Source organism: Polyodon spathula, chromosome 33 (genome assembly GCF_017654505.1).
Source record: "Polyodon spathula isolate WHYD16114869_AA chromosome 33, ASM1765450v1, whole genome shotgun sequence".
NCBI classification, from domain to species: domain Eukaryota; kingdom Metazoa; phylum Chordata; class Actinopteri; order Acipenseriformes; family Polyodontidae; genus Polyodon; species Polyodon spathula.
This window is the reverse complement of record NC_054566.1, coordinates 1,541,157-1,568,981: the sequence shown is the minus strand read 5'-3', so window position 1 is coordinate 1,568,981 and position 27,825 is coordinate 1,541,157. Positions and strand designations below refer to the sequence as shown.

Below are 27,825 nucleotides of genomic sequence, written 5' to 3'. Positions count from 1 at the left end.
TTGTATTCTTTCAGAATTTATGATCTGGGGCTACATTTTACTTGTGGTGCCAATATTCATATAGCCAGTAGGTAAAAAGATACTGGGGAACTGAGAATATGGACAGTAAAGGGTTGTTTCGTTTCTTCTGTTCTTCTTCTCCTCCCCCTCCCTGTTGTAGAAATGGCAGAAGTAAGTTTGTCAGATGAGGTGGCTGGAGGCAAGTCAGAGCAGAGTTCAGCCCCCCAGGAGGGGAAGCCCGGACACCAGGAAGACAGGACCACCCGTCAGATCATGCAGCTGCTGCAGGAGATCCAGAACCCTCAGGCCCGGGCCAGTTCCATCTTCGGGGAGAACCCCTGCATCCCCTTCTTCTACCGGGCCGATGACAATGACGAGGTTAAAATCAGGATCGTCTGAGCTGAAAACGGTCTGCAGTTTGCATAGCAGTGTAGGAACCCAACAAACTCTAAAAATAACAACAAATCTGAATCCTTTCTGACTGTTTCATAACTTGGGCGGTTTTGTTGTTTTAAACCAATAAATTATACAATTTTCCGATTTCTGCCATTAAAGTTTTAGCTCTGTACCATCAGTTTAAAAGAAGCATGAAGAAAAGGCAAAAATTGCAGCTATTCCCAGCTAGATAATAAAACCGATTTAAAATGTTTTTATGTGCAGCGTTCTACATTCTTCAGGAGACATAAAATAGAATGAATAAGTTATCAAATTGTGCACAATGGCAGTATGAAAAGCAGTGTTCTCAGAAAATGACCCCAAAACACTGCTAAGGCTTCCATGTTTTACTATATTTTCTCTGCAGCTTGATATTGGTGAATTGCAAAGTCATGAACCCTCTGTTGTATTCAAGCACTATGTATTTGGACTAGGAAATTAATATCACTGCAAACTACAGCTGGTCGACATTAGTCTCAGAATAGGAACCATAAACACTGACTTATGACCACTGTCAATTTCTGCCTGTTGACAGGATAGTTTGTTCAGAATTTAGAATTATATCTTGCACATTTAAAAAAAAAAAAACAAAAAAAAAAAAAAAAAAAAAACATGCTGATTACTGCAACTTAATCATAAATTACTGGGACCTGAAATAGCAAAATAACTAAGATTGTCCTGCACGTAATTCTGCAGGTTACTTCGGGGTTCCTTGCTTGCAGACAAATTGCCTTGTGTTATTAGGAAATAAGAAATGCACTTTGTACTAGTGAAGAGGTCCACCATAAATAGTTTGTGTTTGAAAGATTTATTTAAAGGATTGTTGAATAAAATGAGAGGGGTATAGCAAGAATATTTCCTTTTTTGTTTTTTGTGTTTAAAAAAAAAAAAAAAAAAAAAAAAAAAAAAATCTAGGGTAACAAACATGAAATCTTTTAAATTGTAATAAGTTTTGATGGGGTAGGGTGCATAAACTCTGAACTTGGGTGAGAAGGAATGATGACACTACCGGTCAGAGGTTGCTGGTGACAATGAAGATTCCATTTTGAACAATGAGGAGACTATGGGCTTTGCTTTTGTCTTATTCATTGATGTAATGAATTATGAACTCTATTGAAGAAATTTGAGTGTTAATATGGCATTTAAAGATGGGATTACCAAGACGTTAATACTCAAATTTGTATGATTTATGAGCAGAATCAATTGTCGATGGTCTTACACTGGTCACTGGTCAAGGCAGTCCTAAAAGAGGTACAGCATTTTATTTAAAAGCCTTCATTGTCTCTACTGTTTTAAATACTACATTTATTTAAAAGTATTATCACATTTTTTGTACCCCTTTTAAAAATACGTGCTATGTGGATATCTAAATTGTTTAAACTTTAGAATTCATGATTTCAGTAGTGTTTGAGAAAAGTCTGAAAAATTATGCAAGTGTAGTGAAAAAGAAAATGTAACTTCTGTTCTGATAATGCAGATCTTGTCAGGTGTTGGGTAAGATTTAATTTACCCAGTACTTGACTTCAACAGCAGACGATGAAGAGAGTAACAGATAATGAGGGTTGGCGTAGCACTCAGTGCTGCTTTACCGTGTACTTTTTGTGAAGATTGGCACTGGGATTAGATGAAACATTTTTTCTTTCATGGGGAAAAGACTGAAATATTTGTATTTCGGTTACTGAAGGTATGTTAGAAGTAATGATCACGGTGTAAGGAAATAATGGATGTTGTGGTTTTTTTTTGGTTTCTTCACGAGTCCAAAGAGCACTGGAACTGAAGATTCTTACAGGCATGTGATAAGTAGCTGTAAATGTTTTGTGTTTTTATGCAGAAGACTAATCTGCATTTTTCCTATAATGGACAGTCTCACTTTGCTCATGCTCCTTTTTGGGGTCATTTGTAGAATGCCATGGGAAAGCTGAAGACCTTGATAAATAACCCAATTGTAGGCTGTGTTGTTATCTGTTTAGCCTGTGATTATTTGGAGTCATTCTTACAAACTGTGTTTCCATTGACTAGCCATTGCCTATAATTACCCTAATTTACATTTCTGTTGTTTCATAGCCTTTTTAGTGTCTTGTGTTGGGCTATCTTTATTTTATAGACTCTCAGTTGCTCCAAACACGACTGCATTTTGCTGTCTAAAAATAGAGGCTTAGCTGATACGAACTATGGGTTCTCCAGCCTCTGATCTTAGGGTGCGATTAAGGAAATTAGTTTAAACTTTGTTTCCACAAGGCGCCCAATATTCCTGTAATGCTCCCAACTGCAATTAATCTTTTAGTGTCTGAAAAGATTTAAGGTGCCATCGCAAAATTCCAATGGACTAAATTGTTTGAGGGTCTTATTTTTATTTTTGGAAGATTTAAGACCTTGGTTCCAAAACTATTATGAACTTTCTGGCTGTTTTATATACATGTGTGTAAGAAGTGATGCAACTGGATCCTGGCCCTAGTTCTGTTATTAAAATAATTAAGGGGAAGGATGTCTTCTGTAAAAGAATTCTGTAAATACTGTATCTGTGTAACATATTGTATATTCATTGAGTAGTAGTAGAAAAAAAAAAAAAAAAGGTTTGCATCCTTTTCGGCTGCTATGGCATTACTTACCTGTAAATCTAATGAGAGGTGGGTGGGGATGTGATTTAATATTGAGGGTTACTCATATTTATTTGCAATAAATATACGCATCAGTTTTAAGAGAATGTGAAGACAAATGCAATAATATGGAAAAAGCAATTGTCTGCTATATTCCTGAAGTGATTAATCCTGTTTAGAGTTCCTTTTCTGAATAAAACTGATCCAGCAAATCTGTTAAATCTGAGTTGTTTTTTTGTTCTTTTTCATTTGCAACATTCTGTTTTTCTGAATTCTAGTGTGAAATTCAAAGTTCGGTCTCATCTGTGCATTCGTTGTACAACCTCATCATTCCCTCCTTTGATCTGTATTCTACATTTCTGGATATATATTCAGGGTTTGTACTGTCATGGTAATCCTGGAAGTGTCATGTAACCTGGAAATCACCGGTTTTCGGACCTGGAAAAAAATACATTTAAATAGTCTTGGGTAAAAGTCATATTTGCTGAGTGTTTATATTATTTGAACAGCACTTTGTTGTTAAAGACTACGATTGTGTTTTCTGTCTCCGTTTCCTTGGCTGGTTCTGCTGAATTATTATAAGTAACGAACTTGGCAATGTAAACACACATGTCCTTACTTAACCTTTGCAAAGGGCAGCACTAGGATGTGCAGCACGCATTGGTGAAAAACTCAAAATGCCAACACAAGAAAAATGTTTTCGTAGGCACTTGATTGTTGTGACCTTTTTGAAAGGTTAAAATGAAATAAACGGAAGATGCCAGAAGTCCGCCATTAATTAAAAGAAGAAAACAAAACACAATAAAACTTTCGTACATGCATTGGTTTGAGCCATAGTCCGAACTGCACTGTTTACTACAGCTAACGCTAGCAGCAGCGCGTCTGCAGGAAGGTGCTGGGCAGTTTAGAGACTACAAAAAAAAAAAAAAATTAATGAAATAGTATAGGCTAGGTGGTAGTTTAGTTTGTTTTTTATTATGAGTTAAATTGTATTCATTTAAAAAAGGGAAGATGAGAGAACCAGACTTTAAAAAAAAAAAAAAGAAAAAAAATATTTATAATAATGAAGAAGTTTGTAGTTTTGTGTTGCTGTGGGACCATGATTGGGTTTAAGTTCAGCACTAGCTTTTAAATAAAATGTTACTGTTTTTAAGCACTTAATAATCTGAAGCCTTGATATTTCAAAATAACAAACGCCCATCTTTGAAGTAGGCTAGAATGTTGTGTTTTGTTTTTTTATCGGAAAAAACAAGTTCAAAACTTGTCCCAAAATTAGCTAGCAGCAGTTCCATTACTGTTTGAACTTATTTTATTATGGGCAAACTTTGCCCTCTAACTCAATGGACCATATTTAGAAGCAAGCACAAAAGGGAAAGACAATTTCTTAGAGGAATAAGACCATTTTAATGGTTATAAAATAAGAAACAATTATTCACTGGCCCTTCCTGCAACTAAGTTTATATTGTTAAATGTATACTGTTGAAACTGATTTATTAAGCTATATATATATATATATATATTATATATATATATATATATATATGTGTGTGTGTGTGTATATATATATATATTTATAATTAATTTACAAACGACAGGAGGCCATTCGGCCTATCTTGCTCATTTTGGTTGCTACTAGCTTATTGATCCCAGAATCTCATCAAGCAGCTTCTTGAAGGATCCCAGGGTGTCAACTTCAACAACATTACAGGGGAGTTGGTTCCAGACCCTCACTATTCTCTGTGTAAAAAAAGTGCCTCCTATTTTCTGTTCTGAATGGAATAATTCTGGTCGGTTTTCTTTGCACTCTTTCGAAATACTGACATGGCCAGTATTTTGAATTGCTTTAATTAGGGAATACTTACCTTCAAAAGAACAGTAGTTGCTTGTCTTTGTTTAACAGTTTCCTTTAATAATCTTCATGTGTGAATTCTAGGTGCAGCACTGTGCAGAGATGCCATTGATATTGGTTGTGCATTTGATGCTACTTGGCATGTATCTGTAATTAATGTGTGCTCAGTTAGTACATATTGAACATGTTATGCTGAAAAACCTGCCCAATTTTGTTGGCTTGCAATTACTCAAACTGTTGGCTTGGTTTCTTTAGAGTTTCTTAGTTGTAAATAATCAATGTATTTGACATTGATTAAAACACTGGATTGTTGTACTGCTGTCACAAAGAAACAGGTATAGGTACTAAAACTGATTCTGTTATTGAAGGTTTACTAGTCCAGAGCTTATACAGTTAAATAAAAAAATGCAAAAGCTTTATTTTTACACTTGGTTATTAGTTATTAACGTTGAAAATGGTGTCAAACTACTTAAATTAAGTCTTTTGAAACTTGTCAAAATGGTCCTTGAAATTTGTATCAGAAAAACGTTATAAAGCCTGTGTACTGCAGCATTGCTTGCCTTTTTGTTTGCTTCCCCACAGTCTGGCTGCTGACAGAGGAGTCCTGCAACACCAAGATGGATGGAGATCCTACTAGATCCTCAATGAACTTTTTTCCTTGGAGGAGAAGTATGGAGGGGAATTTACTGAGCAATAGTGGAGTATTGTGGATTAAATGAATATGTCTGTATTGTGCCCCATGTATATGATTTCTTACAGAAACATTTCCCTTTCCTCCAGGATAAGTGTCAGTATATTAAAGACTGAATAGTGCATGGCAGTAATCACCATTAAAACAATCTAAACAAACAGACTGTTGGCCTGGTACAGCATCGACTGACAAAATTGTATTTCTTTACAAAGGAGTTCTGTGTATTAAAGATATGATAATCAGCAGCAATAAGACAACATACATTCTGCACCAGAGAAGCACACATTCACTTTCATTAAGGAGAAATCCAAACTCCTTGCATCTCTGCACTGTGTCAGAAACAATAGTTATAATACACAGAATAAAAAGTCATCCCAATTTTATGTAACATGTAGTTTTTTATTCCGTTTATTTAATTCAACACAATCACTTCATTATATCTTACTAAACTCGAAACAATGGAAGCACAATGCCAGTAAATGCACCACGAAGATACACAACACAATTGAGATGTGTCCTTGTTAAACTACGTTCATGTTGTTTCTAAGTTTGGAAGGGGAATAGGGTACAACAGTTAACAAGACATGCTGGTTTGTTCAGCTCAGTGTTGGATAGACACTCTCCCCATAATCACCACCCAGTATTGAAGTTTTTTTAAATGAGGACCCAATGCTTTATATGAAGGCAAGGTATTATATGTTTGCAGATGTTTATAGCTGATAGGTGATGCCTATTTGAGGCATTGCTAAAAGTGTTCTCGGCTCTTGATATTCCAGTGTGATGACAGTGTGATTCTCAATGGATCGCCCATGCTGTTCATTGAGCTCCTGTTTGTACTCACTTAAGACTAAGGTATGTCTGTGCAAAACCCTTTAAAACCATTAACATTACCAATCATTGTGGCTTCTTTCTTTAATAAAACTTAGTATTACCTTCTTGTGTCGTCCAATGATATTACTGTAGTTTGTTTTAAAATCAAAGCCACATTTGACAGATATCATGTGGTTGTTTAGCAATAACCAAGCATTTCATTTCTATTTTAACTAAGGCTGCTAAAGGAAAGTGTATCAAAAGTTTCTAGACTTTTACATAATGAATCTTTAAATCTCTGCCACTGTAAACACTGAATCATACGGTTTTCAGAGAACATCGCACTGGGAGATTAAAATGGTCCCCAAGCATTTGACAGCCATGCTAACATTTGAAAGCAGCAGAATAAAAATCTTTGAACAGTTAGTATTGCCCAAGCCTACAACAACATCAGCTTAACCCTTTGTTTGACTGCGTCCAGCACATTGGACGTTTAATTTGATGATCTAGGTGGATATTGTGCATTTTATTTAAATCTGGTAATTCATTCAGTCTCCTAACAGGGGGAATGCAACCGTATTTGTTGATACGCTGGTCTGGATGACACACATAGGGTTAAAGCAGTTTTCTGTGCAATGGCAATGATACACTATTGAGACAGTATGATAAGGTTACGCAATTTGTTATAAATGTACAACACTTCCACAAAACAGATCCCAGCACCTACACAAATAACACAGTCCTGCCGTCCAAAATGACATTTCCCGTGTGGTGAAAGAAATCGCTTCCTTGTCAGTGGTGTCCAGCTTGAAACTTCAGCATGTTTTTTATCAACATTTTATTTAGAAATGTGTCGAGGGCTGGTACATCACTGAAAAGGACACGGGATAAGTCGCAGGGTGAGCTGGTTTGAAAGCACTCCGCTAGGCTGGTAGTTGGTGGTGCCGCCCCCCTTTCTGCATGGAGAGACAAAGGCAGAGAGAGAAAGAGACAGGGCGGGGGGGCGGAGCTGCATTAAGACTCGAGTGGAGGCAGGGGGCTCTCTGGACGGGATGAGCTGCCCTTGCTTGGTCGGCTGCAAACAGGAAAAAACAACAAGAGGAAAGGAGAAAAGAAAAAAGAACACAGTAAAAGAAAAGCAGGAAGAAATAAAGACAATTGGTGCAAAAAAAGAAACAAATGAAAAACAAGTGTCCTTAATATCGCACTGCCAGCATTCACTTTCAGTGTTTTAGATATCTCTGTATAGATGTTTTTAGAGGGTGCTTTTAGATGAAACAGTTACTTTCTGTTTTGTTGATATACAAATATAGAAGGAATGTTATTGTCTTGAACTGTTACACTGTTGTTTTGTAATTAGGAGCAGTTTTACTCAATGCAACCGGTAGACCACTTTTTCTTTTTTTAATATAAATTTGGATTGCCTGTTATTCTACAGTGTTTTTCTCCCAATTCGGAATGCCCAATTATTCAAACCAGCTCACTGCACTAACGCGGGAGAGACAAAGACAAAGCCATTATACAACTACAGCGTTGGAGGACCACGCTGTTCTGAATTGCATACAGGCAGGCCTGCAGGCGTCCTGCCAGCCACAGGGGTTGCTGGTGCGTGGTGAGCCAAGGACTCCAGCCGAACTAAACCCTCCCTGCCTTGGCAGCGCTTGGCCAATTGTGCGCTGCGACTGGGAACTCCCAGCCATGTGGCATAGCCTGCATTCAAATTGGCGATCTCCAAACTATAGGGCGCATCCTGCACTCTGGACAGAGTGCCTTTACTGGATGCGCCACTCAGGAGCCACTAGACCACTTTTTCTAACCCTTCGTCGGTTTGCCTACAGAAGTAACTGGATTTGTCTGTTGTGCACAGAGATTTCCATGTTAACATGGATTTATTATGCAGGAATTACGCTCACATTGAGAATTGTGCTTTTCCCTTAGAAATAAAACTTGACTAATTGACATGCTATAGCGTATTGTAAGATTTGAGATGGGCTGATCGCTATTGCAGTCCAGGCCAAGGTTTAAGTGTAGCATAATTGTGCTATTCTTTGGCCTAAATAGTTTATGACAAATGCAGTTCTTTGTAGACTGAAGCTGTCATTTCCTCTTATAAACCCAAATAACATGATTAATGACATCTAGAATATTTGATTGTTCACACTGCAAAAAGCAAGGCTGGTAGTGGTATTTAGCTGAACTAAAGCCCCATTAGATTGCTTTACCAATCATTACTGTCTTCACAAAGAGTATAAGTTAGTGCCAATGGGGTGATTTGCTGGTATGTGAATTAAGGACAGGGCATAACATAAAGGATTATTATAAAATACAAAGATGCAGTGTTCCTTTTGCTTATATCCCAAATAGCAGTCCAAATGACCCATCTAGAACTGTCGGGGCTTGAAGCCACTGGTTTAACTGGTTGTATTGGGCTGTGTGTAGAATCATTGCGTGTTTAACTTTAGTGTGATCATTTTAACTAAACATCAACTGCAATTCAGAAAAAAATATGGCTGGTTCACAGATCCTGACAAATATCTCAGTAGTTAACATTACAATAGGTATTGCAAGATTAGTGCTGATCAGGGGCTGTGAAACCAGCCATACATCTTTAACACTGCAGAGCTGTATACAGGTCTAGAAAAGAGAACTTAAAACTGCAGTAGCGCTCTAGTAGTATTCATATGAAGCGCTTTGCGGCAATTGCTATTGTGAAAAGAGCAATATTAAAAATAAAGATTATTTATTTATTTATTTATTTATTATATACAAAGGAAACACTGCATCTTTGGGTTGGAAAAACAAAGAGGTTAAGATAAAAACAAGAAACAAAAACAGATTCTAAAGGGGTAGAACAAGCTTGGTTGTAGAACTAGTGCATGAAATTACTGTCTGCCTTTAATCTCAAGGGTAAGTGTGCAGAGTCTGCATTTATTTTAAACTGCAATAAATGATCCAGGCAACCGGGGAGGGGCAGCGAGGGGAGAGGGTCAAATTCTGCCACACAGATAGCTGTAAAAAGCGAGTACACCCTCACACACACACACACATGACTTCATTGCACAATCCCCAAGAGAACGATATGCAGTACACAATTTGTTCCTCTTGAAACTAGACAATACAAACACAAAAAGTTACATTTTTAAATGTATTTATTTAACATGTCATTTTTCAGTTGTTGAAACAGTCAGTCTGAAAAGCTATCTACTCCGACACGAGCTTGGCATACTGACAGAGTAGGTGCCCTTGGAATTATAGACACATAAAGATGCATCAATATATATATATATATATATATATATATATATATATATATATATATATATATATATATATATATACTATAGTCTGGACGTAATTCACACTATACCTTTTTCATCAGATAGGAGTCAATTAATCTACTCTACAAAATACAAACACTTGGCTAGTATCAGGAGACACGCTGTAAACACTATCTACTCTACACTAGACGAGAATGTATCACACTTGTTAGTTTGTGTGTGCTGGGGAAACGGTAGGTGGGTTGAACTGCACATCACAGTCAGGGCGTAGGGCTAAGGGCATCTATTACAGCCCATAGGGGACAGGCGGATGCCCGCAGTTAGAGGTCTAAGAGGGGGGACTCTGTTGTCCGGGAAACTGTGGGTTGGGTAGGTGATGCAGGGGCCCTCCGGCTGTGGAGAAGCACAGGAAACAGACAGAAAACACAAAACACATTACAGGAAATTACATCACAGCACGCTTACAAAGACTTTAGGCAAAGCTCTGGCTGGGTTCACGGCTGCTGGGTAGGTTTGTCCAGCTGTTTAGCTATCAAACCATTACATTGTAGGTATTGCCATTTTCCAATATGAAAGACTTGCACATTATTGAAAATGTTTCATCCATAACTATAACCCTTAGAAAAGTTTTCCAGGTTACGTTAGCACAGTCACTTTACCAAGCTTTCACAGTTATGTTACACATTTGTCATGTTTTGGCTTTATAACACTTTGCTTTTCTTACTCAGCAGTGTGACAGTACATCTCCTATTGCAAACAGAAATGTATTCACTTCAATGACTAACATTTCGACAAAGTCTTTTTCAGTTTCTTCAGTCTTTAGTTGAGTGCGTGTCATTGAATTTCTCGAAATGAATGTGATTTAATGTGCCCAATTATTTTACCCCTGATTTTTTCTCCAATTTGGAATTATTATTCCCCTCACCGCAGTGATTCCCCACACAGCTCAGGAGAACTGAAGGTTCTGTGGGCATCCTCCGATCCCACAACCGAGCCAGCTTCCTCTTTTACAACCAGAAACTCGACAGCAGATGTCAGACAGCTACCAGACTCTGTAGGCCAGCCCTGCAGGTGTCCGCCTGAGCTCACTTGGCATCTAGCCAGCAGAGTCCGCTGTAGTGCGATGAGGAGAAACAGTCCCTGCCATTTTTACCTTCTTTACCAACAGGAGCGCCAGAGCCAATGCGATGCTCCCTCGGAATCTCCAGTGACCGGCTACTTCAAACAGCAAGGACGCAAACCTGAGCTGTATGACTCGCCCTGCAAACCACGTGGCTGTGCTTTCACCAAGTGAGCCCCTCGGGAATCAGATTAACTTCTAAGCTCCTCTGTGCAATACAGCCACAACAGGAGAAGGGATCTAACAGAGAACTGTTTCCTCTAACATCAGTATGCCAAGGATCTACAACAAGCTCCTGCAATACTTTGTAATCCGTTTTTTTCAATTTATTTTTTAACTTCTCAAATATACATGGATTGTTAATATTGTTAATGTAATTGTGATGATGGTTCTCAGATTTTTTCAAGATGAGGAGCACCCTTTTTTACTTTTTTTTTTTTTATTTATAAAAGATTTCCACAGTTACACTTTAAAACTAATAGATAACAAAAATATATATTTTTAAAACTATAATATTTTTTTTACCCCTGATTTTCTCCCCAATTTAACATGTCCAATTATGTTCCCTCTTCGCAGCAATTACCCACAACTCAGAAGAAGTGAAGGACCCATGCTCAAGCTGTTTGCCTTTTCACACCCAGGAGCTCCAAAGTATGACATCATCTTCCCTTGGCTTGCTGTGCAGTATACCTGTCCGGTTTTACACTGTTTCACTGGCATATCCGTGAAGTGCAGTTTCTTGTCCATTCACGAGAAAATTATGTGAGCGAATGACTTTAGAATCTTGAGTGAGAACCTTGTGGACCACCTTAAATCTGTATTTCCTACCCAATTACAGTACAACCTCAGAGTTACAAACCCCTTGGGAATGGCAGTTGTTTGTAAGTCTGAAATGGTGGTTTTAATAAATGTGCACACCTGCTATCTACAGCCTCAATCTGAAAAACAATACAAGGATACAGCACTGTAATGCAATACTCATATTGTTTCGGCTCTAAAGTCTTTAAAACTGTACTATAAATGGAAAAAGGCTAAACTGAAGTTATCACTGAAATCGTAGCTGTAGCAAAAACTTTGCAACGTCCAGGAAAACCTGGGTTAATGCTGTGCTTGTTTTTAAGCAAAATGCATTTGTGCAGCTCGCTCAGTCCTTCAGCCTTCTTTGGCTTGAAACAAAAACCTGTGCTCTGTTTAAAACTAAAATGTTCCCAGTAAAATTACCCATACTTCTGACTTACCTTTCTGAATACATTAGATCAGCACACCGCTTATGCAGGACTGCCTATCTGGTTGCATTGCACACATGGTTGAATGACTGCATACTTCCGGGTTTGGTAGACCGGTCAGATCGTAAGTTTGGTGTTCGTAACTCTGGGGTTCTACTGTATTACATTGTTATGTATAAGTGAGGGGGGGTGGAGGTCTTAAGGCTGTAATGCTTTGTATTAGATATACTCTGAATTAGGGGGGCTCCCAAGTGGCACATCCAGTAAAGGCGCTCCACGTGTTGCCTGGAGGTCAACGGTTCAAGTCCACTGCCAACTGTGGACAGGAGTTCCCAGACAATTTACCAAGCACCACCCTGGGGAGGAGAGCTTAGGTCTGCTAGGGTGTCCTCAGCTCACCACACACCAGCAACCCCTGTAGACTGGCCAGGCACCTGCAGGCTTGCCTGAAAGCTGCCCAGAGCTGCATTGCCCTCTGATGCTTTGGGTTGGCTGCATGGCAGGCCTGCTGAGTGAAAAAAAGCAGTCAGCTGACAGCACACGTTTCAGAGGACTGCGTGTGTTTGTCTTCGCCACTCAAGTCAGCACAGAGGTGGTAGCACTGAGCTGAGCCTAAATACAACTGGCCGTTTCAAATTGGGAGAAAAACAGGGTAAAATCAATTGGCAACTACTAAATAAAAAAAATAAACTTCAACTGACTCAATTTGGAGGCCATGTTAAAAAGGTTTTTCTGAACATAACTTTACATTCACAGGCTTTGACAGGAGTCTTGTGAGGTTGCTGAGTGATTTCCAACAGCATATTTGAAAACACAACATTAAGATAAGGCAGGACCTTAAGAAGTTAAACAGTTATTATAGAGTAAATTTGCCACTATCATTAACCACAGAACAAAGATATTTTTTAGATTCAAGCACACCAAATAATGGCACCAATATTCTTGTGCCACCACATGTTAAAGAGGGTAGAGTATCAGATGCCTGTAACATGCCTGTAGCAGGCTCAAGGGGTCTGCAACACTTCTTGACAGATGGCATCCTTCAATATGCTTAGGAACACTTTTCCACAGCAGTAGTGAGTGATTTTCCAATGCATATACAGGTAATAGATATTCATGTAATCTGCACATGATCCCAAACAAACAGGAATGACTCAATAACCAGGCACCTTCAGGACAAAGCATCCACTAATTTCAGAGTTACTTTAGCAGCCAGATAGTAACTAGAGCTTTAAAGAAGTGGAGAAGAGATTCACCTGAATATGTATCCTTGTGAAGGGGAATGTCATTATTGGCATTAAAGGACATTAGGAGCTTACCAGTGACAAGTCCAAAGCATTTCATATTACAATTAGAAACAGGATATCTGTTCTTTTAGGACAGACTTCCCCTTCAGAAAGAGTCAAGAAATGACAAACAGGTGAGATGAAATGGAAGGAAATGAAGGAAGTGGCCAGTCATTGGCAGAGACCAGCAACACAAACAAACATACATGGGAGCTGCTGGCACGAGAGCGATGAGAAGGCTATGGGCTGCACAGTACATTTACTCTTCAGTTAGTTGGTTGCATGCATTGTGTTAAGTGAGGTATTATTTGGTCTCGAGTCCGATCCAGCCGTCACCTTTTTGTCTTTTGAGGTTTAAAAAGGATTGCACAGTGTACATGCAAAAATTTTTGTCTCCGCCTTTTAAAATGTACAGAACACCCTGCAAAGTTTACAAGAAATTGTTGCAAGAGGAAGAATGACCTGGATACACTGCGATGTTTAAAAGAAAAACATATTTTCTCCTGCTAGCTTCCCTGAGTAAACGTTGAAAAAAAGTAATTCCCTAGTTTATTTAGCTATGATGTAAGAATAAACAAATCTCAAGACTACTGACCAGATATGTGTTTAAATTAAAATATATGTTTGCTATACCATGTGTTTCTTACAAAACTGAACATTTGAGACTTTTTTAGCCAATGAAAGTTTAGCATTTTTCTTTTTTTTTTTTTTAGTTTAAAGACTAAATTGAGTCGCAAAGCATGCTCCAGCCCTTAGCCTCTAAGTCACGGTGCTTGTGTACAAAGCTGGCAGTATGGAAATTTACACAGTTACTGTTAAGCATTGGATACACTGGCAACTGTTTAGGACAACTGTCACCTGCAAAGCATTTGGTTTGGCAATTACCCAGAGTGCTGTCTGACCTGGTTTGGTCTCAGGCAGATTTCATGCAGTTGTTGCTCGTGAGCATTGCCCTTAAGCATTGTTTGTATAGCAGATGTATTAAAATGGTTACCCTGGATACAACCGTAGTGGGAACGACTTGTAGTTATGATTGTTTAAAAAAAAAAAAAAATGACCAAATGAGAATCCAGCACTAGACATCCACTTAACCAGGATAAGGGTTAATGGGACACAGCACTGGCCAGTCATGTCAAGAACTTGAATCCACAACGCAGTTTCATCCCTTTGCCATTTTCACTTCATGCTAAATTCATTTACTGTTACTTCCTTGCTCTATATTATTGTGCTTTCATTTTCAAAGTGTTGGCCAATATTAAGATGCCTGTAGCAACAGCCAGGGCTGATGCTAATGCTTGGAGACAACCTGGAACACACACCTCCATTTACACTGTATGCACAGGCCATAGAAAAGCCTACACAGTTACAGCATCGTAACATAGACTCCCACTAAACACCACTAAAGAGAAAGTAAAACAGGCCACAAAAGGAGGGGGCATGGGGGCTGGAGATATGGAAGAGAAGTATGAACAGGGTGACCAGATCTCCAAAGCTCGAACCGGCACACAAAGATTAAAGTTTTTTTTTTTTTTTTTTTTAAAGCATGCTTCTTATTTGAATCTGGTGCTTTTATCACTATTCCTGTTTTCACATTAAACTAACAAACAACAACAACCTCTGATTGCTGCACAGCGACTGCACCTTCCCTTGCTAATTCGAGGCCATGTTTAACTAGATGTTACAACCTACGCATTGATTTCCAACCTTCATTTCTATCATTCTGCATACTTTTAATTTAGTGTAGTAACTTGGGTGAATAATCTAACTGTGGAACACATTTAATATGCTTGATGACAGTTTGCCTTATTAGCATAAGGAGTGACAGCTAGTGGCAGGACTGCAATCTTGCAAACCGGGACTTTAAGTTTTGGGAGAAAAATGTCGGGACATCGGGACAGTTGATGGGAAAAGAGGTTGTCCCGGTGAAATTGGGATGTCTGGTCACCCGAAGCATGAACCATGCATCAACATGACGGTAAGTACCCACAGTATGAAAGCACAAGACGTACCATTAGCGTTAGTCCTCATGGGTCACTGACAGTAATTCTGAAAAAATAACGTTGAATCAATATTGTGGCGTTGGGCAGGGTTACAGTTAAAGAGAAACACACACTGTTCAAACCGTGCTTTTTACAGGCCCACACCATTGTAAAACTGTAAAGCATTATCAATTCAGAGCAGAGTTACCTGACTGCAAAGCGTGATGTTGGTGTTACATGTTTTCTTTTTCCAATACAGTGCATTATGAATTTTCTGGAATTTGTTAATATTGATTTTTATTTCCCCAAACTCCTGACCAGCTTCATAAAACACTATGAACAATTATTTCACTTTTTTTTTTTTTTAAATCAATTTTTTTAAACAATTAGGCTGCATTCACACTGGGTCTGCTTCAAACGGACTTGGTCTGGTTCGTTTAGTTTGAAACAATATCAATGTGCTTGATGTTCACACTTATCTGCGAGCAAAGGGACCAAGTTTGTTTGCATGACAGCTAAAGTACTTTTTTTTTAACCAAAGTAATTTGAGAAAAGACAAAATATATTTTATTATTTTTTTTAGTTTTCTCCAGTTCGGCAAGATTTTGGTGTCTGACAAAATTTTTTAGCAGAGCTTCAGTTTCTTGCACCTTCCCTGTAGTTTAGGATTACCGGATTTCCACCGTGAAAAACGGGGAGTTTAATTTACTGACGCTGTAGCAACTCTGAAGCCAAAAATAAATAGTTTAAAAATTAAACATCGGATTAATTTATTGCAGATGATAACAAGATGATAACTCACTGGATTGTTTTATTCTGTTTAGGTGCCTTTCAGTGCTTTACAAGCTGTGATGCTGACTTGTAGCTGGTAACTAATATGCCTCTGTTTTTTATGATGCTCTGAAGAAAAAATCCATTTGATATATTCTATTTTTGTAAATGCGAAAAACATATTTTATCTTAATAAAAATATTCATGGGGTTTCCATGCAAGTTTTATTTTTTTTAGCTCGAGACATTTAAACGAGAAAAATGTCTCGTGTAGAATGCTTTTTTGTGTTTCCGTTTGCTCAGTTTATTTTACTCGAGTAAACCGGGCTTTTCACCCGACGTCATGCAAATGAATGGGATAGGTGGGGGCTGATATGTAAATTAGCTATGCGTAAAGTACTCGTGCTGAAGACTACTAGTGAAATTTTGTGAAAATGTGGTTTCCGTGCGCAGAGAACTGGTACACGAGTGAATCGAAGCTGCTGTAATAAAGCAAAATACCTTGAGCCTGGCTGGTTAATAATGTGTTTTACTGCTCTTGCCCAAATTGTTTTTCAAATGTCATTAGTGGCGTGTCATGTCGTAAGTAGTGAATACTGTTTCAACTAATTTATCTTATGACTCAATTAAAAATAAACTTGGAGGTATAAAATTAAACTGACCAACAGGTATTGCAGATCACCATGGATGTAAACTGGTGGCCATCCCTTATATCCCTTTCATTCAGGCAAATCAGGCATATAGGGGATCAGGTGATGCTGAGTGTACTACCCTGGCTTAGAAACCCTACCCACCCGGATGGCTGACAGCTGCTGAAGAGCATTCCGCCACACTTGGGCAAATACGGGTAGTGGGCACTTCACTGGGAGGTGGCAGACACTGATGAAACAGACTGAAGTGCATTAATTCATTCCCAAAATTGACACTGCCAGCTGTATCCTGCACAAACTCTTGTCAACAACAAAATGAGGTGTTCAGGAATCAGTGGCTGCCTGTGAGACAGAAGGGGAAGGTTACAGTCTCACGAGAAAAAAGAAACGATAGTGCCTTTCACAACAAGCCCAAAACAAGCAAAACCCATGTCACAGTGGGTGTTTATGCAAATTACAACTCTCAAAAAACAAGCCCAGTTCCGCTTATTATAAGCGGACCTGGCAACTGTAAAGGTTACCTCCGCTGTGAGTTTCAATTGGACAGCAGCGATCTAAGGAGTCTCATGCTGTCAGAGATTCTCTGCTTCATTTTACGTTGTGTTGGATTTACTGTTGTGTTAAATATTAATGATGCAAACAAATAAAACACAGTCAATACTTTCATTTGCAATTTTAATTGTTCAGTTCTGAGAGGGCAGCAACAACAGCTTGGATGTTTGTTGCTCTGTATTGGGTGAACGAGCTGGCTCATGACATCCAGTTCACCAGCTATTTTTAGTAACGTGGAAGGCAGACACGCGTTGTCTTTGGACGTAGCTGGGATCAGAAAAAGGACAGGAATTAATTCAGTTACATTTAAGCAGCTCACTTGCTCTTCGTGTTTAACTTTAGCGTAGTTTTTACAGCAAGGGTATTCTCAAACAGCTGCTTTAATACATAGCAAGGGCATCTGCAGTTAATACTATGTGGTTTTATACAGAACTGTAAACCCACAAGACATATACAACATGACAGGCCAGACACAGCAAAAAACAATAACAAAAAAAGCCTCCCGCACTACCATTAAGATGAACTACACCACTGCTAACCATAAAATTGCTCATCAGCCACTACTTTCTGCCATCTTGGAATCCACAATAACAACTGCTCTTGCCCAGATTGTTTTTCAAATGTCAATAGCAGCGAATACTGTTTCAACTAATTTATCTGACGACTCATTAATTCAAAATAAACTCGGAGGTATAAAATTAAACTGACCAACAGGTATTGCATATCATCATGGCTGAAAACCAGTGGAGATCCATTATATCCCTTTCATTCAGGCAATACAGCATTTAGGGGATCAGGTGATGCTGCTTGTACTACCTTGGATTAGAGACCCTACCCGCCCAGACGGCTGACAGCTGCTGAGGAGCATTCACGCCACACTTGGGCAAATACGGGTAGTGGGCACTTGAAAGTGAGCTGGCTGATACTGATGAAATGGACTGAAATGCAGCATTAGTTAGTTCCCAAAATTGTCACTGCCTGCTGTATCCCACAAAAATGAGGTGCTCAGGAATCAGTGGCTGCCTGTGAGACAGACGGGGAAGGTTACAGTCTCACAATAAAAAAAAAAAAACAGCACTGCCTTTCACAACAAGCCCAAAACAAGCGCAACCCACGTTAGAGTGGGTGTTTATGCAAATTACAACCCGAGACTCTCAAAAAACAAGCCCAATTACAGGTACACGACTGTTTAAAACATGCTTTCAAAGGTTCTTAACAAACTGATGCAATTGTAAGTGTCACAATTGCCGTCAGCTTTAGTATATCTCATTATAATATTTGAGAACCCTGATTTGCACTATCTCCGTCCCCTTTTGTCAATTTATGCAGGAACGCCCACAATTACATATTCATCTAAGGTTGAACCGCAAAGAAAAACTGCTGCCGTAAAGCGTTCCCTAAAAAGTCGCTAACAGCATTGCGCCTGTTTAGTGCATTTCACCCAAGAAGTCAGAGTCGTTTGTAACTGCTTTGCGAGTACTGCAACACTTAGTTTATTAATGTTAAGTTACCACTAAGTAACTCCCATTATGTTTGCCTCTGCCACGGTGACAGCTTGAAACACGCCAGCTAATTTCATAGTACAGCGATTTAAGCTTTTTGATTGTGTTGTTTTGCCTTAGGTTTATTAATGTTAGTTTGTCTCTTTATTAAAATTGTTTAACAATCACGTGCCTGTTGTTCTGCTTTTTACTTATTCAGTTCATTTCATATGTTGATGCAAGTGCGTCATGACAAATAATACATATGTATCTATATATTTATTGATTCATATTGTGTCTGGTGGCTAACTCCGTCTTAGAGAACACTTCGGCTAAAAGAACACTTTGCTTGCTTCCCCAAGGGTGTTCTCATTGCCGGAGTGTACTGTACCAAACCAGGGCCCCTGACCTTTCTCAACTAGGACTTGCATTTGAACTCTGTTAAAAAGGGAGCATTATAAAGTCCCTGTTTACATTCAGAACAATCATTATTCCGTTATAAAAGCTCATTGAATTAGGAAGTTAATGGTAACATAAGAACTGTAATATAATGAATTATTTTATGTACGAGCAGTTTGCACTTTCTATAAACAGCCTTTTCCAGGTGTTCCATCTTTAATAGAATCTCTCTTCTAATACACGACAAACCTCTTCACATGATGCTTGAACACCTTCATTTGAAGGCAGAAGATATCGTATTGCAGTTTTTGATTAAATAAATCTGCCTGGTTTGACTGCAGGCATTAAGACCCTGGCTATTGCATGACTGTAACCAAGGTAACTAGCTCAATATATTAGGGATAGGAGGGTCGAATGTAGTGTCTTTACTGGAAGCAACCATTATGTAATTCACCAGTTTTTCTCATCAGAAGTTGGTCCAATCAACATTTTTGTGTGAGAATTGCACTGCTCTTGTGTCATTAATCGTTTAAATTCAGGATGTTTTAGGTGTGTGAAGGGGCTATAACTTTTATTAAAGGCTGGAGTTCGAGGAAATATTTAGCAAAACTGTCTCTGAGCCTTGCCAAGATGTACTGCCGTGGCCCTGACTGAGGCTGGAGATCGCTGAGGGGAGCATCACAGATACAGTACAGGCCGCAGCCCCAGACTCTTACCTGGGGACGCCAGGAGGAGCGCGGTTGGGTCGTGAGGGGACTTGAGGAGGGGCGCCACCAAAGGGGTCAGGGGATGCTCCGGGGCGGGAGGGGACAGGTGGGGCCCCTGCGGGGGGTGGTCCGGGGGCAGGGCCTCTGGAGCCAGCCCGGGCAGGGGGCACCGCTGGGGCTCTCCTCTGTGGAGTGGGGCTGGAGGTGGGAGACCTGCAACACAAACAAACACAGGGAGGGGTCACTTCAATACATCATGCTTTCCCTGGGTGAAACGCTCCTCTTCCACTTGGACTCAACTTTCCTTCTGTGTGGCCGTTCACACAGCAGTGCTCTAGATTGGGCTGGCACAACTCATTTAAAGACACTTTGGCTGACCTAGCCTACGATACATATCTCAATGGAAGGCAACTACAGCAGAACAGAAATGCAGCACCTGAAATCCTAGTCAACTCTTTAGCACATCATTCTAAACAGTTAAAAAACACAATAGTTGAGTAATTGTGATAAGAACGACATAGAACGGTTACAAACACCATACATAAAAAGGAGACAGCAAAACCCCTAAGAAAATATATCTTGAACCTCTTTACAGTTCTCTTTAATGATCCATGAGCAATTATTGAGCAGATTGGATCGTTTCCTAGTTTGCAGCACCATACATAGGCGCCTAATCCATGGGGCAGAAGGGTAAAACTACATATTTTCCCCCTCCACTTTTTTCGTTCATTTTATATAGATAAATAGATATAACGCGCCCTGTTATAGTGCGCTGGAAACACGCTAGTTTCCTATTAACAGGGATCAAAAGTGACACTCGATCCATTATTAAGCATTTAATAAACCAAAGGAGTACTAATACTGCTCTGATTAGTTAAAACTTCAAATTGCATGAGTAAGTGTGGGTTTCTTGATTATTTAAAAGTTATTTAGACATACAGCATGCCCAGTGCAGAACAATCCACTACAGGATCCCAAACATCTCTGTCCTCTTTAAGGGTCTCCCCTGAGTTTAAGAGTGTGCTCAGAGCAATAAAAGAAGTGTGCGGAATCTGACCCAGGTCTTTTGTTGTGGTTTTCCTATAGCTAGCCGAAGACTTTTAGGGAAACCATCAGACTCTGGCCTACCTCCTGCCAGACTGCTGCGACTGCACCTGCAGCCAGGAGTCGTCGACGGGCGGGGGTGTGGGGGTGCTGGTGGTGGTGGTGTTGATATCCCCAATGATGCTCAGTGCCTCCCGCAGAGCGTGGTACATGCGCAGCATCTCGTCACGGTGCTGGGCCTGCTCGGCTGACTCCTCCATCAGAGTGTTCTGGTCTCCGCAGGAATACAGGGATGCCAGCAGCTCAGCGTGGATAAACTCCTTGGTCTGGAGGAAAAACACACACAGGGTGACACAGGCTTTATTTACTGTATTACCTTGTAATATATTGTAGTACACATTACAGTATACAAAAGTAAACTTACAATTACCATAGTACTGTCCCTATGACAATATACTACAGTATTATTGTATAATATCGCTATGTATCACATGACTTCGTTAACATGTACCAAGGTATCTTTTTCATAACAAACATGTATACATACAGTTTTCTGTACTGTATTGCAGACTTTGGCAGTTTATTTAAATAATGCTTTTAATTCTATAGATGTATACTATAGAACATACTAAAGTACATACTACAGTACAGGTATATTCTATATATTTTTTTATATGGGAAAACTCCCAGGATGATGCCAGTAGCTTAAATAAATTGTGAGTAACATACATCCTACATCACGGTTGTACATTCAAATGGCAAAGAATAATTTAATGGACATTGGACAAGTGGTACTGAAAGAGAGAGTAGTGGGGTTCCAAAAAACATAGCGTTACACGCCCTCACGTGTTGCTACAACGGTTTAAATAACGTACCTGTAATTTCTCTTTCCATTGTTAACATCCTGACAATATTTGACACATATAACTCTAAAGTCTGTTTCAAAGCGTTTTTCAAAATGTCCGCTCTAGAGCACTGATAGTGTAAGCATTATTGCCCACATTGTCAAACAGGTAACACAGCAATAACGATCCACGATGTGGTGCGGAACAGAAAAACCAGAGCACTTGCTATTTTTCTTTTAAATCGTTCCTCCTGCAGTGATTTAGAGGACAGATCTCAAACCCCAGCGCACTAGAGCGGACATTTTGAAAAGAGATTTGAAACAGACTTTAAATTTATAAGCATAAAAAGTTGTCAAGATGTTAACATTGAAAAAAAATCACAGGTACGTTATTTAAACAGTTGTAGAAACACGTGGGGGTGTATAACGCTGTTTTTCGGAACCCCGCTGCTTACTCTTTAAGACCTAGATGTCATTATGTAAGAAAGTTAGATGTTATTATCATGGTAAAGTATATTAAAATGACTGATTTTACAGTGTGTGGAATAACTTATTGTGTTCTCAGGATACTTGAAAAAATGCAAGTTTGACAATAACTCCCAATAACTTAAATAATATTAAGTTTCATCATAATTTAATAAGTGGCTTTCCGGCTATAGGGCGCATGTGTGATCGTGCGGGGGGGGGGGCGTTGGAAGCCCTGTTTTGCATGGCACTGACACAAAGAGGTTGAGCGAGGGTGTGAGGCTCAGACCTCGTTGATTGTTTGAGGGGTGGGTCTTGGGGGGATGGTCGACCCCATAATAATGACGCTCTCCTGTTCCTTGAGTTGTCCATAGCAGGATACCATCCAGCCGAAGCTCTACACTTACACTGTTGATCATGAGGTGCATGATGGTCTTGGGCATGAGGTCCCGCACAGTCTTGTTCACAATGCCCATGTAGGAGTCCACCAGGTTACGGATGGTCTCGACCTGGCGTTCCAGCTGGGGGTCCATGGAGTGCATGAAGTTGTCTGAGTCGTTCTCTTCCGACTCGCTTTGCTGGAGAGGACACACATTGAGACAACCAGTGTGAAACAGCACCACTGCTACGACAGCTGCAGACTCTGCTGTAGACTAGAAGGGTGCAGCCTGCCTCTAGATGCCAGCTCTTATCAGTTGGTAAAAATAGCAAGTAGTTTGCACTATACTTTAGTTGCACTATGAATGTTACAGTGATGTGCATTTGCAGGTACAGTGCGTTTAGTAAGCTTCTTCTACAGTGAAAAGTTTGGAACTGTCAATTTTACAAAACCAGTGGAATATAACTGGGTTACAAAAAACAAACACTGAACCTTTTGGCTCCCTGAATATATGTGGCCCCCTGTCTACAGGCTGTGCATTTTTGCCTGTTTTTACTTTATTGAAAAAAAAAAATCCTTATTTACAGTGCAGCACTGTATGTTTGATGGGAGTTGTTGGTTTCCCCATTCACTTCCTGTGTTTCAGAAATAACATTCCTATTGGCAGAACAGCTGCTCACTTAAGAAGGAAAAAAGTCAGGTAGACAAAAAAAAAAAATAATGATAAAGGGTCAGGAAACTGTTTTTGAAATCCCTGGTTACACATGTTTAAAATCCATGCTCTGAAAAGTTCTTTCCATGGTCCCTCAAGTGGATGTTCTAGACAGGGTTATTTAAAACGTTCTGAGTGTTACTAAATCATAAGACTACAGCCCACTACTGGGTCTCTCATATATCCACAGCTGACATCAACTGTTTGTTTTTTGCTTCCTAGATCAATCACGAAGCTTTTCATGCACACCATAAACACATAGACTCCAGGTGCAGGAAAGGCATGCAGAAAGCAACGTGCAGGCAAAAGGTTAAACAAATATATCTTTATGGAAAAGAAAATGCACAGAAAATGAATGACAGAGAGAGAGAGAGAGAGAGAGAGAGAGAGAGAGAGAGAGAAATGGAACAACCCATTTACTGAGAGAGAGAGAGAGAGAGAGAGAGAGAGAGAGAGAGAGAGAGAGAGAGAGAGAGAGGAGAGAGAGAGAGAGAGAGAGAGAGAGAGAGAGTGGGAATGGATCAACCCATTTACTGTAACTTTAAAAAGAAGGTACAAAAAAAACAAAATACAGCAGGGAAATTCTTTACTGCCATAGCTGGCTAATTTACTGTCACTCGTTGAGGAGAAAAACACTTACTTTATCCTTATCCTGTCAATTTCCAAGTGGCATAAAAAAAAGTTGGTTTTTAGTTGGTTTAAGTAAAAAAAATAAAATAAAAATGACATCAGAGATCAACAATAGGGTCAAACAGTATGTCAGTTTAGTACTGTACATACTGCCCTGTTCATTACAGTAATAGTCACTAAGACTAAGCACAACACTTGTGAACTTGTGATCCTGCCTGTTATCAGCTCTTACAAAAGACTGTTTTAAAGATTTCTAGGGACTTTTTTAGAGAGTGCTTATGAAAATTATCTTAGATTAAAAAAAAAGTTGAGAATAATTATTATTTCTTTGTTTTAGAAGATGCCTTTATCCAAGACGACTTACAGTGTGAGCTATGGATCAGCTGAGGAGTCACTTACAACAATATCTCACCCGAAAGACGGGGCACAAAGAGGTTAAGTGACTTGCTTGGGGTCACACGGGGAGTCAGGGAGTTGAACTGGGGACCTCCTGGTTACAAGCCCTTTTCTTTAACCACTGACCCACATAGCTCCTATAATCTTCTCTGTAGTCAGAAATGGTTTCATGAATTGCAAATATGATAAAAACAAATGTTTGTACATGTTCCTTAAAACAGTCCTTGAAGCTCTGTTAATACTACTGGACCATGAATGGTAGGTCTAGTAAAGAACGAAATGCTCAGTTCTGGTGCTAATGATTTTTTTTTCCAAAGAAAGTTAAATTTAAGGGATACTTTAAATTATCGACATGTTCCTAATATTTAATTTCTTGCTTGTTTAATATACGTGTAGATGTGTCTAGTGGCATTTCTCTTTTGTCATGTTTTCTTAGATCACTATTTTTAATGGGAAGGAAATCAGTGTTACACAATATTTCAGTGCACTGTGCAATGCTAATATGCTTCCCTACCTCCCTTCTGTAAATCAACCTTAAGGAATCTTTTTTCATTGCAAATAATAATCTATGTAGAAATAACAGAGAACCATACAGAACACATATACTTGGATATTAAAGATATACCACATTAAATATGTCTAGATGATATGAAGTATCCCTTTAACTGCTTATTGTGGTTACCAGCGTGCACAATATTGTTAGTTTCTAAACCTGATAAGGGCCACCATCAACAGTGTAAACGTTCCCCCATTTTTCTGAAAGGAATACAATTAGCATATGAAACTATCAAAAACATTAATTCAATTCCTCATATCAACAACTTTGTTGTTTATGGCTAGTTTTATAATATCGATGTTGTTTTTCTTTCAGAAAGGCATGTTTGCTTTAAAATTTACCCTCAAGAAATAACTGTACTGTATTATCACTTCAGCAAGATATCAAGATATACAGCTCCCCCAATTCGGCCATACCGTGATGCGCTCCGGGTAGACCCCGGCGCGAAGGAACGAGGCCTTCCAGCTTTCAATGTCCTCCTGTGTCTCACAGGCCAGCTCCAGCTGCCGGTAGTCCTTGTACACGTTCCTGAGGAGAGAGAGGAGTGGGAAGGAGGCTCACACACAGCGCACACGTACTGCATATTAACTGATATTTAGCCTTCTTTTTCCCCATCCCGTTTGTACAGTTAATTCATTACTGTACAGCTGTTCTATTTTATTAATGTAAGAGGTAACTCTTTAAAATAATAATAATGAATTCCGGCTGTATGCTACAGGAATAATTCCTGAATATCTATCGCACTTCCTCTGAGTGCTGAAGTAACTCATTTTTAATTCAGCCCTGTTAATTCATCATGAGTTAAAAACATTTGAAGTTCCCATTTCGCTATGCTTCATTACACTTTGTTATGCTTTAACTAGGGGAAACTTTCATGAGCTTTGTTCTATCATAACGCAACAGAGTGCCTTTCATCTACTGAAGTGCTGACGTCATGACTGTTTGATGCAGGTTCTCCCTTAGCAACCTGAAGAAACCCTTAGTGTACCTGTCCCGAGCAAGGTTACATAACCTAGACACATCGATACCCACCTAATATAACTACAAAGACAACCCATACTGCACATTGAAGAAACAGACATCTAAAACTGCTTTGCGTTTCATTCACCCATAATTATAAAGGCGGATACACATTTTCAAATCAACCCAATAAGGATAGTGGAGGAGAAGGGCACCAGGTGTGGCTATCTGCCCTTACCAAATAATCTGCAATGCCAATGCAGCAGTGACACTACAATGAAGGCATTGACTCTGATACCACAGCACAACACCACGACCACTGTGCAACAATACCTCTTTTAAATCCATTGTGTTGCGATTGTCGGCAATATGCTGGTAATGTCATATATTCGAATCAGAGAGGGGCCAGCCAGTTCAGCCTGGGAATCATGGTCAACAATGTAAACAGTGACTGACCTCTGCTCCGTGTTGAAGAGAGCAAAGATGTGCTTGCTGGACATGAATCCCTTCTCAACATCTCTCAGCTTCAGGTTATCCACAGGGAGCATGTACTTCTTCTCTTTCTCCTGTAGGGGGAGCAAAAGACATGTCAGACAGGCAGAGCAGGAGCAGCAAAAGAGCTGTGGAGTGCAGGTCGCATTCAGAAGAGAAAATAGGAGGTACTTTTTTACACAGAGAATTGTGACAGTGTGGAACCAACTCCCCAGTAATGTTGTTGAAGCTGACACCCTGGGATCCTTCAAGAAGCTGCTTGATGAGATTTTGGGATCAATAAGCTACTAACAACCAAACAAGCAAGATGGGCCAAATTGTTATTCATGTATATGTGCAGTACTAGACTGTGTCACTAGAGGAAGCGCTACTCAGAGTATAGAGCTAATCACACTTTTTTTATTATTATATTGGCTTAAATATGTTCCTAAATGCGTAAATTATGCAAGGAAATGATACCATGGTAATATTCATCCTCCAATTCCACAATGGCCCAGACCACGTGAATAGAAATGATCTCAATTATGATGTTTAAAAAAAGAAATGGCAACATTATACAGTGTTATAAAAGTCATTGGGCTCTTTAGATAATTCACCAAGTGATACTTAAAGAACAAAGACACTACCTAGAACAAGAATAGTGTCAATAGCTCAGCGCTGCATACTGCTAAAAGTATAACAATGTTATTATAGTGCAGTCACTTTGTACTAAAGGGTGACACGCTTCTCTTTCTATGAGAAAAGTTTACCATTTTCTTTGCTAGGAAAACTGGAATACAGATTAAATTAGCAATCTGAGTAGTTTTTTTTTTTTTTTTAAAACACCAGACCACATTAAGCAGTATGTCAGTAAAGTCACCCGTGACACAGCTGTAAAAGTTTACCATGCCCTACATCTAGCAGATGTACAGCATATAAAAATGTACAGGACGTGACGTACAGACAGGCTCCTCCATACTGTACATCACTAGATTGGGAAACCCTCAGGAAGAACGTTTGTCCAAGTTTCATAACAAACTGTTTATAAAGCCTATTTTTTTTAAGTCTCTTAACGTGTTTGCAATAATTCTGAGTGTTTGTTTTTGCAATTATTCAAATATTGTATTTTAATTTTTCTGCGTTAACGTCCTTTGAATATGAGTTCAGTAGCTGGTCTTCAGTTGTAGTTGCCTGTCATAGACACATCACCAGCACAGTAAAAGGATCAAAAACAGCTGACCACTAGGTGGTGCTGACATATATAAAGACACCTTGGCTGATCTTGCCTGTGTATGTGTATGGCTGGCAACAAACTGAAGATCAGCTCCTGAATACAGCTGAAAGCACTTTAACACAGACTTAAAAACAAACAAACAACATTACAACCATCATAAAGACAGCTCAGTATATTGGCAAGACTATCAAATCGGTAGCCAGATTTGCACAATAGATATGATTCAAGCTTTGAGCGTCCAGATCCAGTATTCTTGCACTTTAACAACACGACCGCGGTTTCAAACTGCAGGCGTGTATATCAG

The 27,825-nt window shown here is 39.3% G+C and overlaps 2 protein-coding genes across 16 annotated transcripts in view; one reads left to right on the top strand and one right to left on the bottom strand.

Annotated features, from left to right (window-relative positions):
• Positions 1 to 3,253, top strand: part of LOC121303514 (golgin subfamily A member 2-like) — a 48,608-nt gene extending 45,355 nt beyond the window's left edge. For all 4 annotated transcript variants that reach the window (XM_041234245.1, XM_041234243.1, XM_041234244.1 and 1 more), the window contains one exon: positions 161 to 3,253. In XM_041234245.1, coding sequence (XP_041090179.1) covers positions 161 to 399 — 239 coding nt within the window. In that variant the 3' untranslated portion in view covers positions 400 to 3,253. The remainder of the gene's footprint in view (positions 1 to 160) is intronic.
• Positions 3,254 to 5,949: 2,696 nt separating this feature from the next.
• Positions 5,950 to 27,825, bottom strand: part of LOC121303525 (dynamin-1) — an 83,857-nt gene continuing 61,981 nt past the window's right edge. For 2 of the 12 annotated variants that reach the window (XM_041234268.1, XM_041234270.1), the window contains 7 exons: positions 26,273 to 26,382; positions 25,273 to 25,384; positions 23,915 to 23,926; positions 22,591 to 22,761; positions 20,959 to 21,200; positions 19,840 to 20,043; positions 7,502 to 10,053 (listed from right to left, as the gene is read on the bottom strand). In XM_041234268.1, the coding sequence (XP_041090202.1) occupies positions 9,981 to 10,053; positions 19,840 to 20,043; positions 20,959 to 21,200; positions 22,591 to 22,761; positions 23,915 to 23,926; positions 25,273 to 25,384; positions 26,273 to 26,382 (924 nt within the window). In that variant the 3' untranslated portion in view covers positions 7,502 to 9,980. Of the gene's footprint in view, positions 7,458 to 7,501; positions 10,054 to 15,301; positions 15,339 to 19,839; positions 20,044 to 20,958; positions 21,201 to 22,590; positions 22,762 to 23,914; positions 23,927 to 25,272; positions 25,385 to 26,272; positions 26,383 to 27,825 lie in introns of those variants that run through there. The other 10 variants (XM_041234265.1, XM_041234271.1, XM_041234272.1 and 7 more) reach the window with 7 other exon arrangements.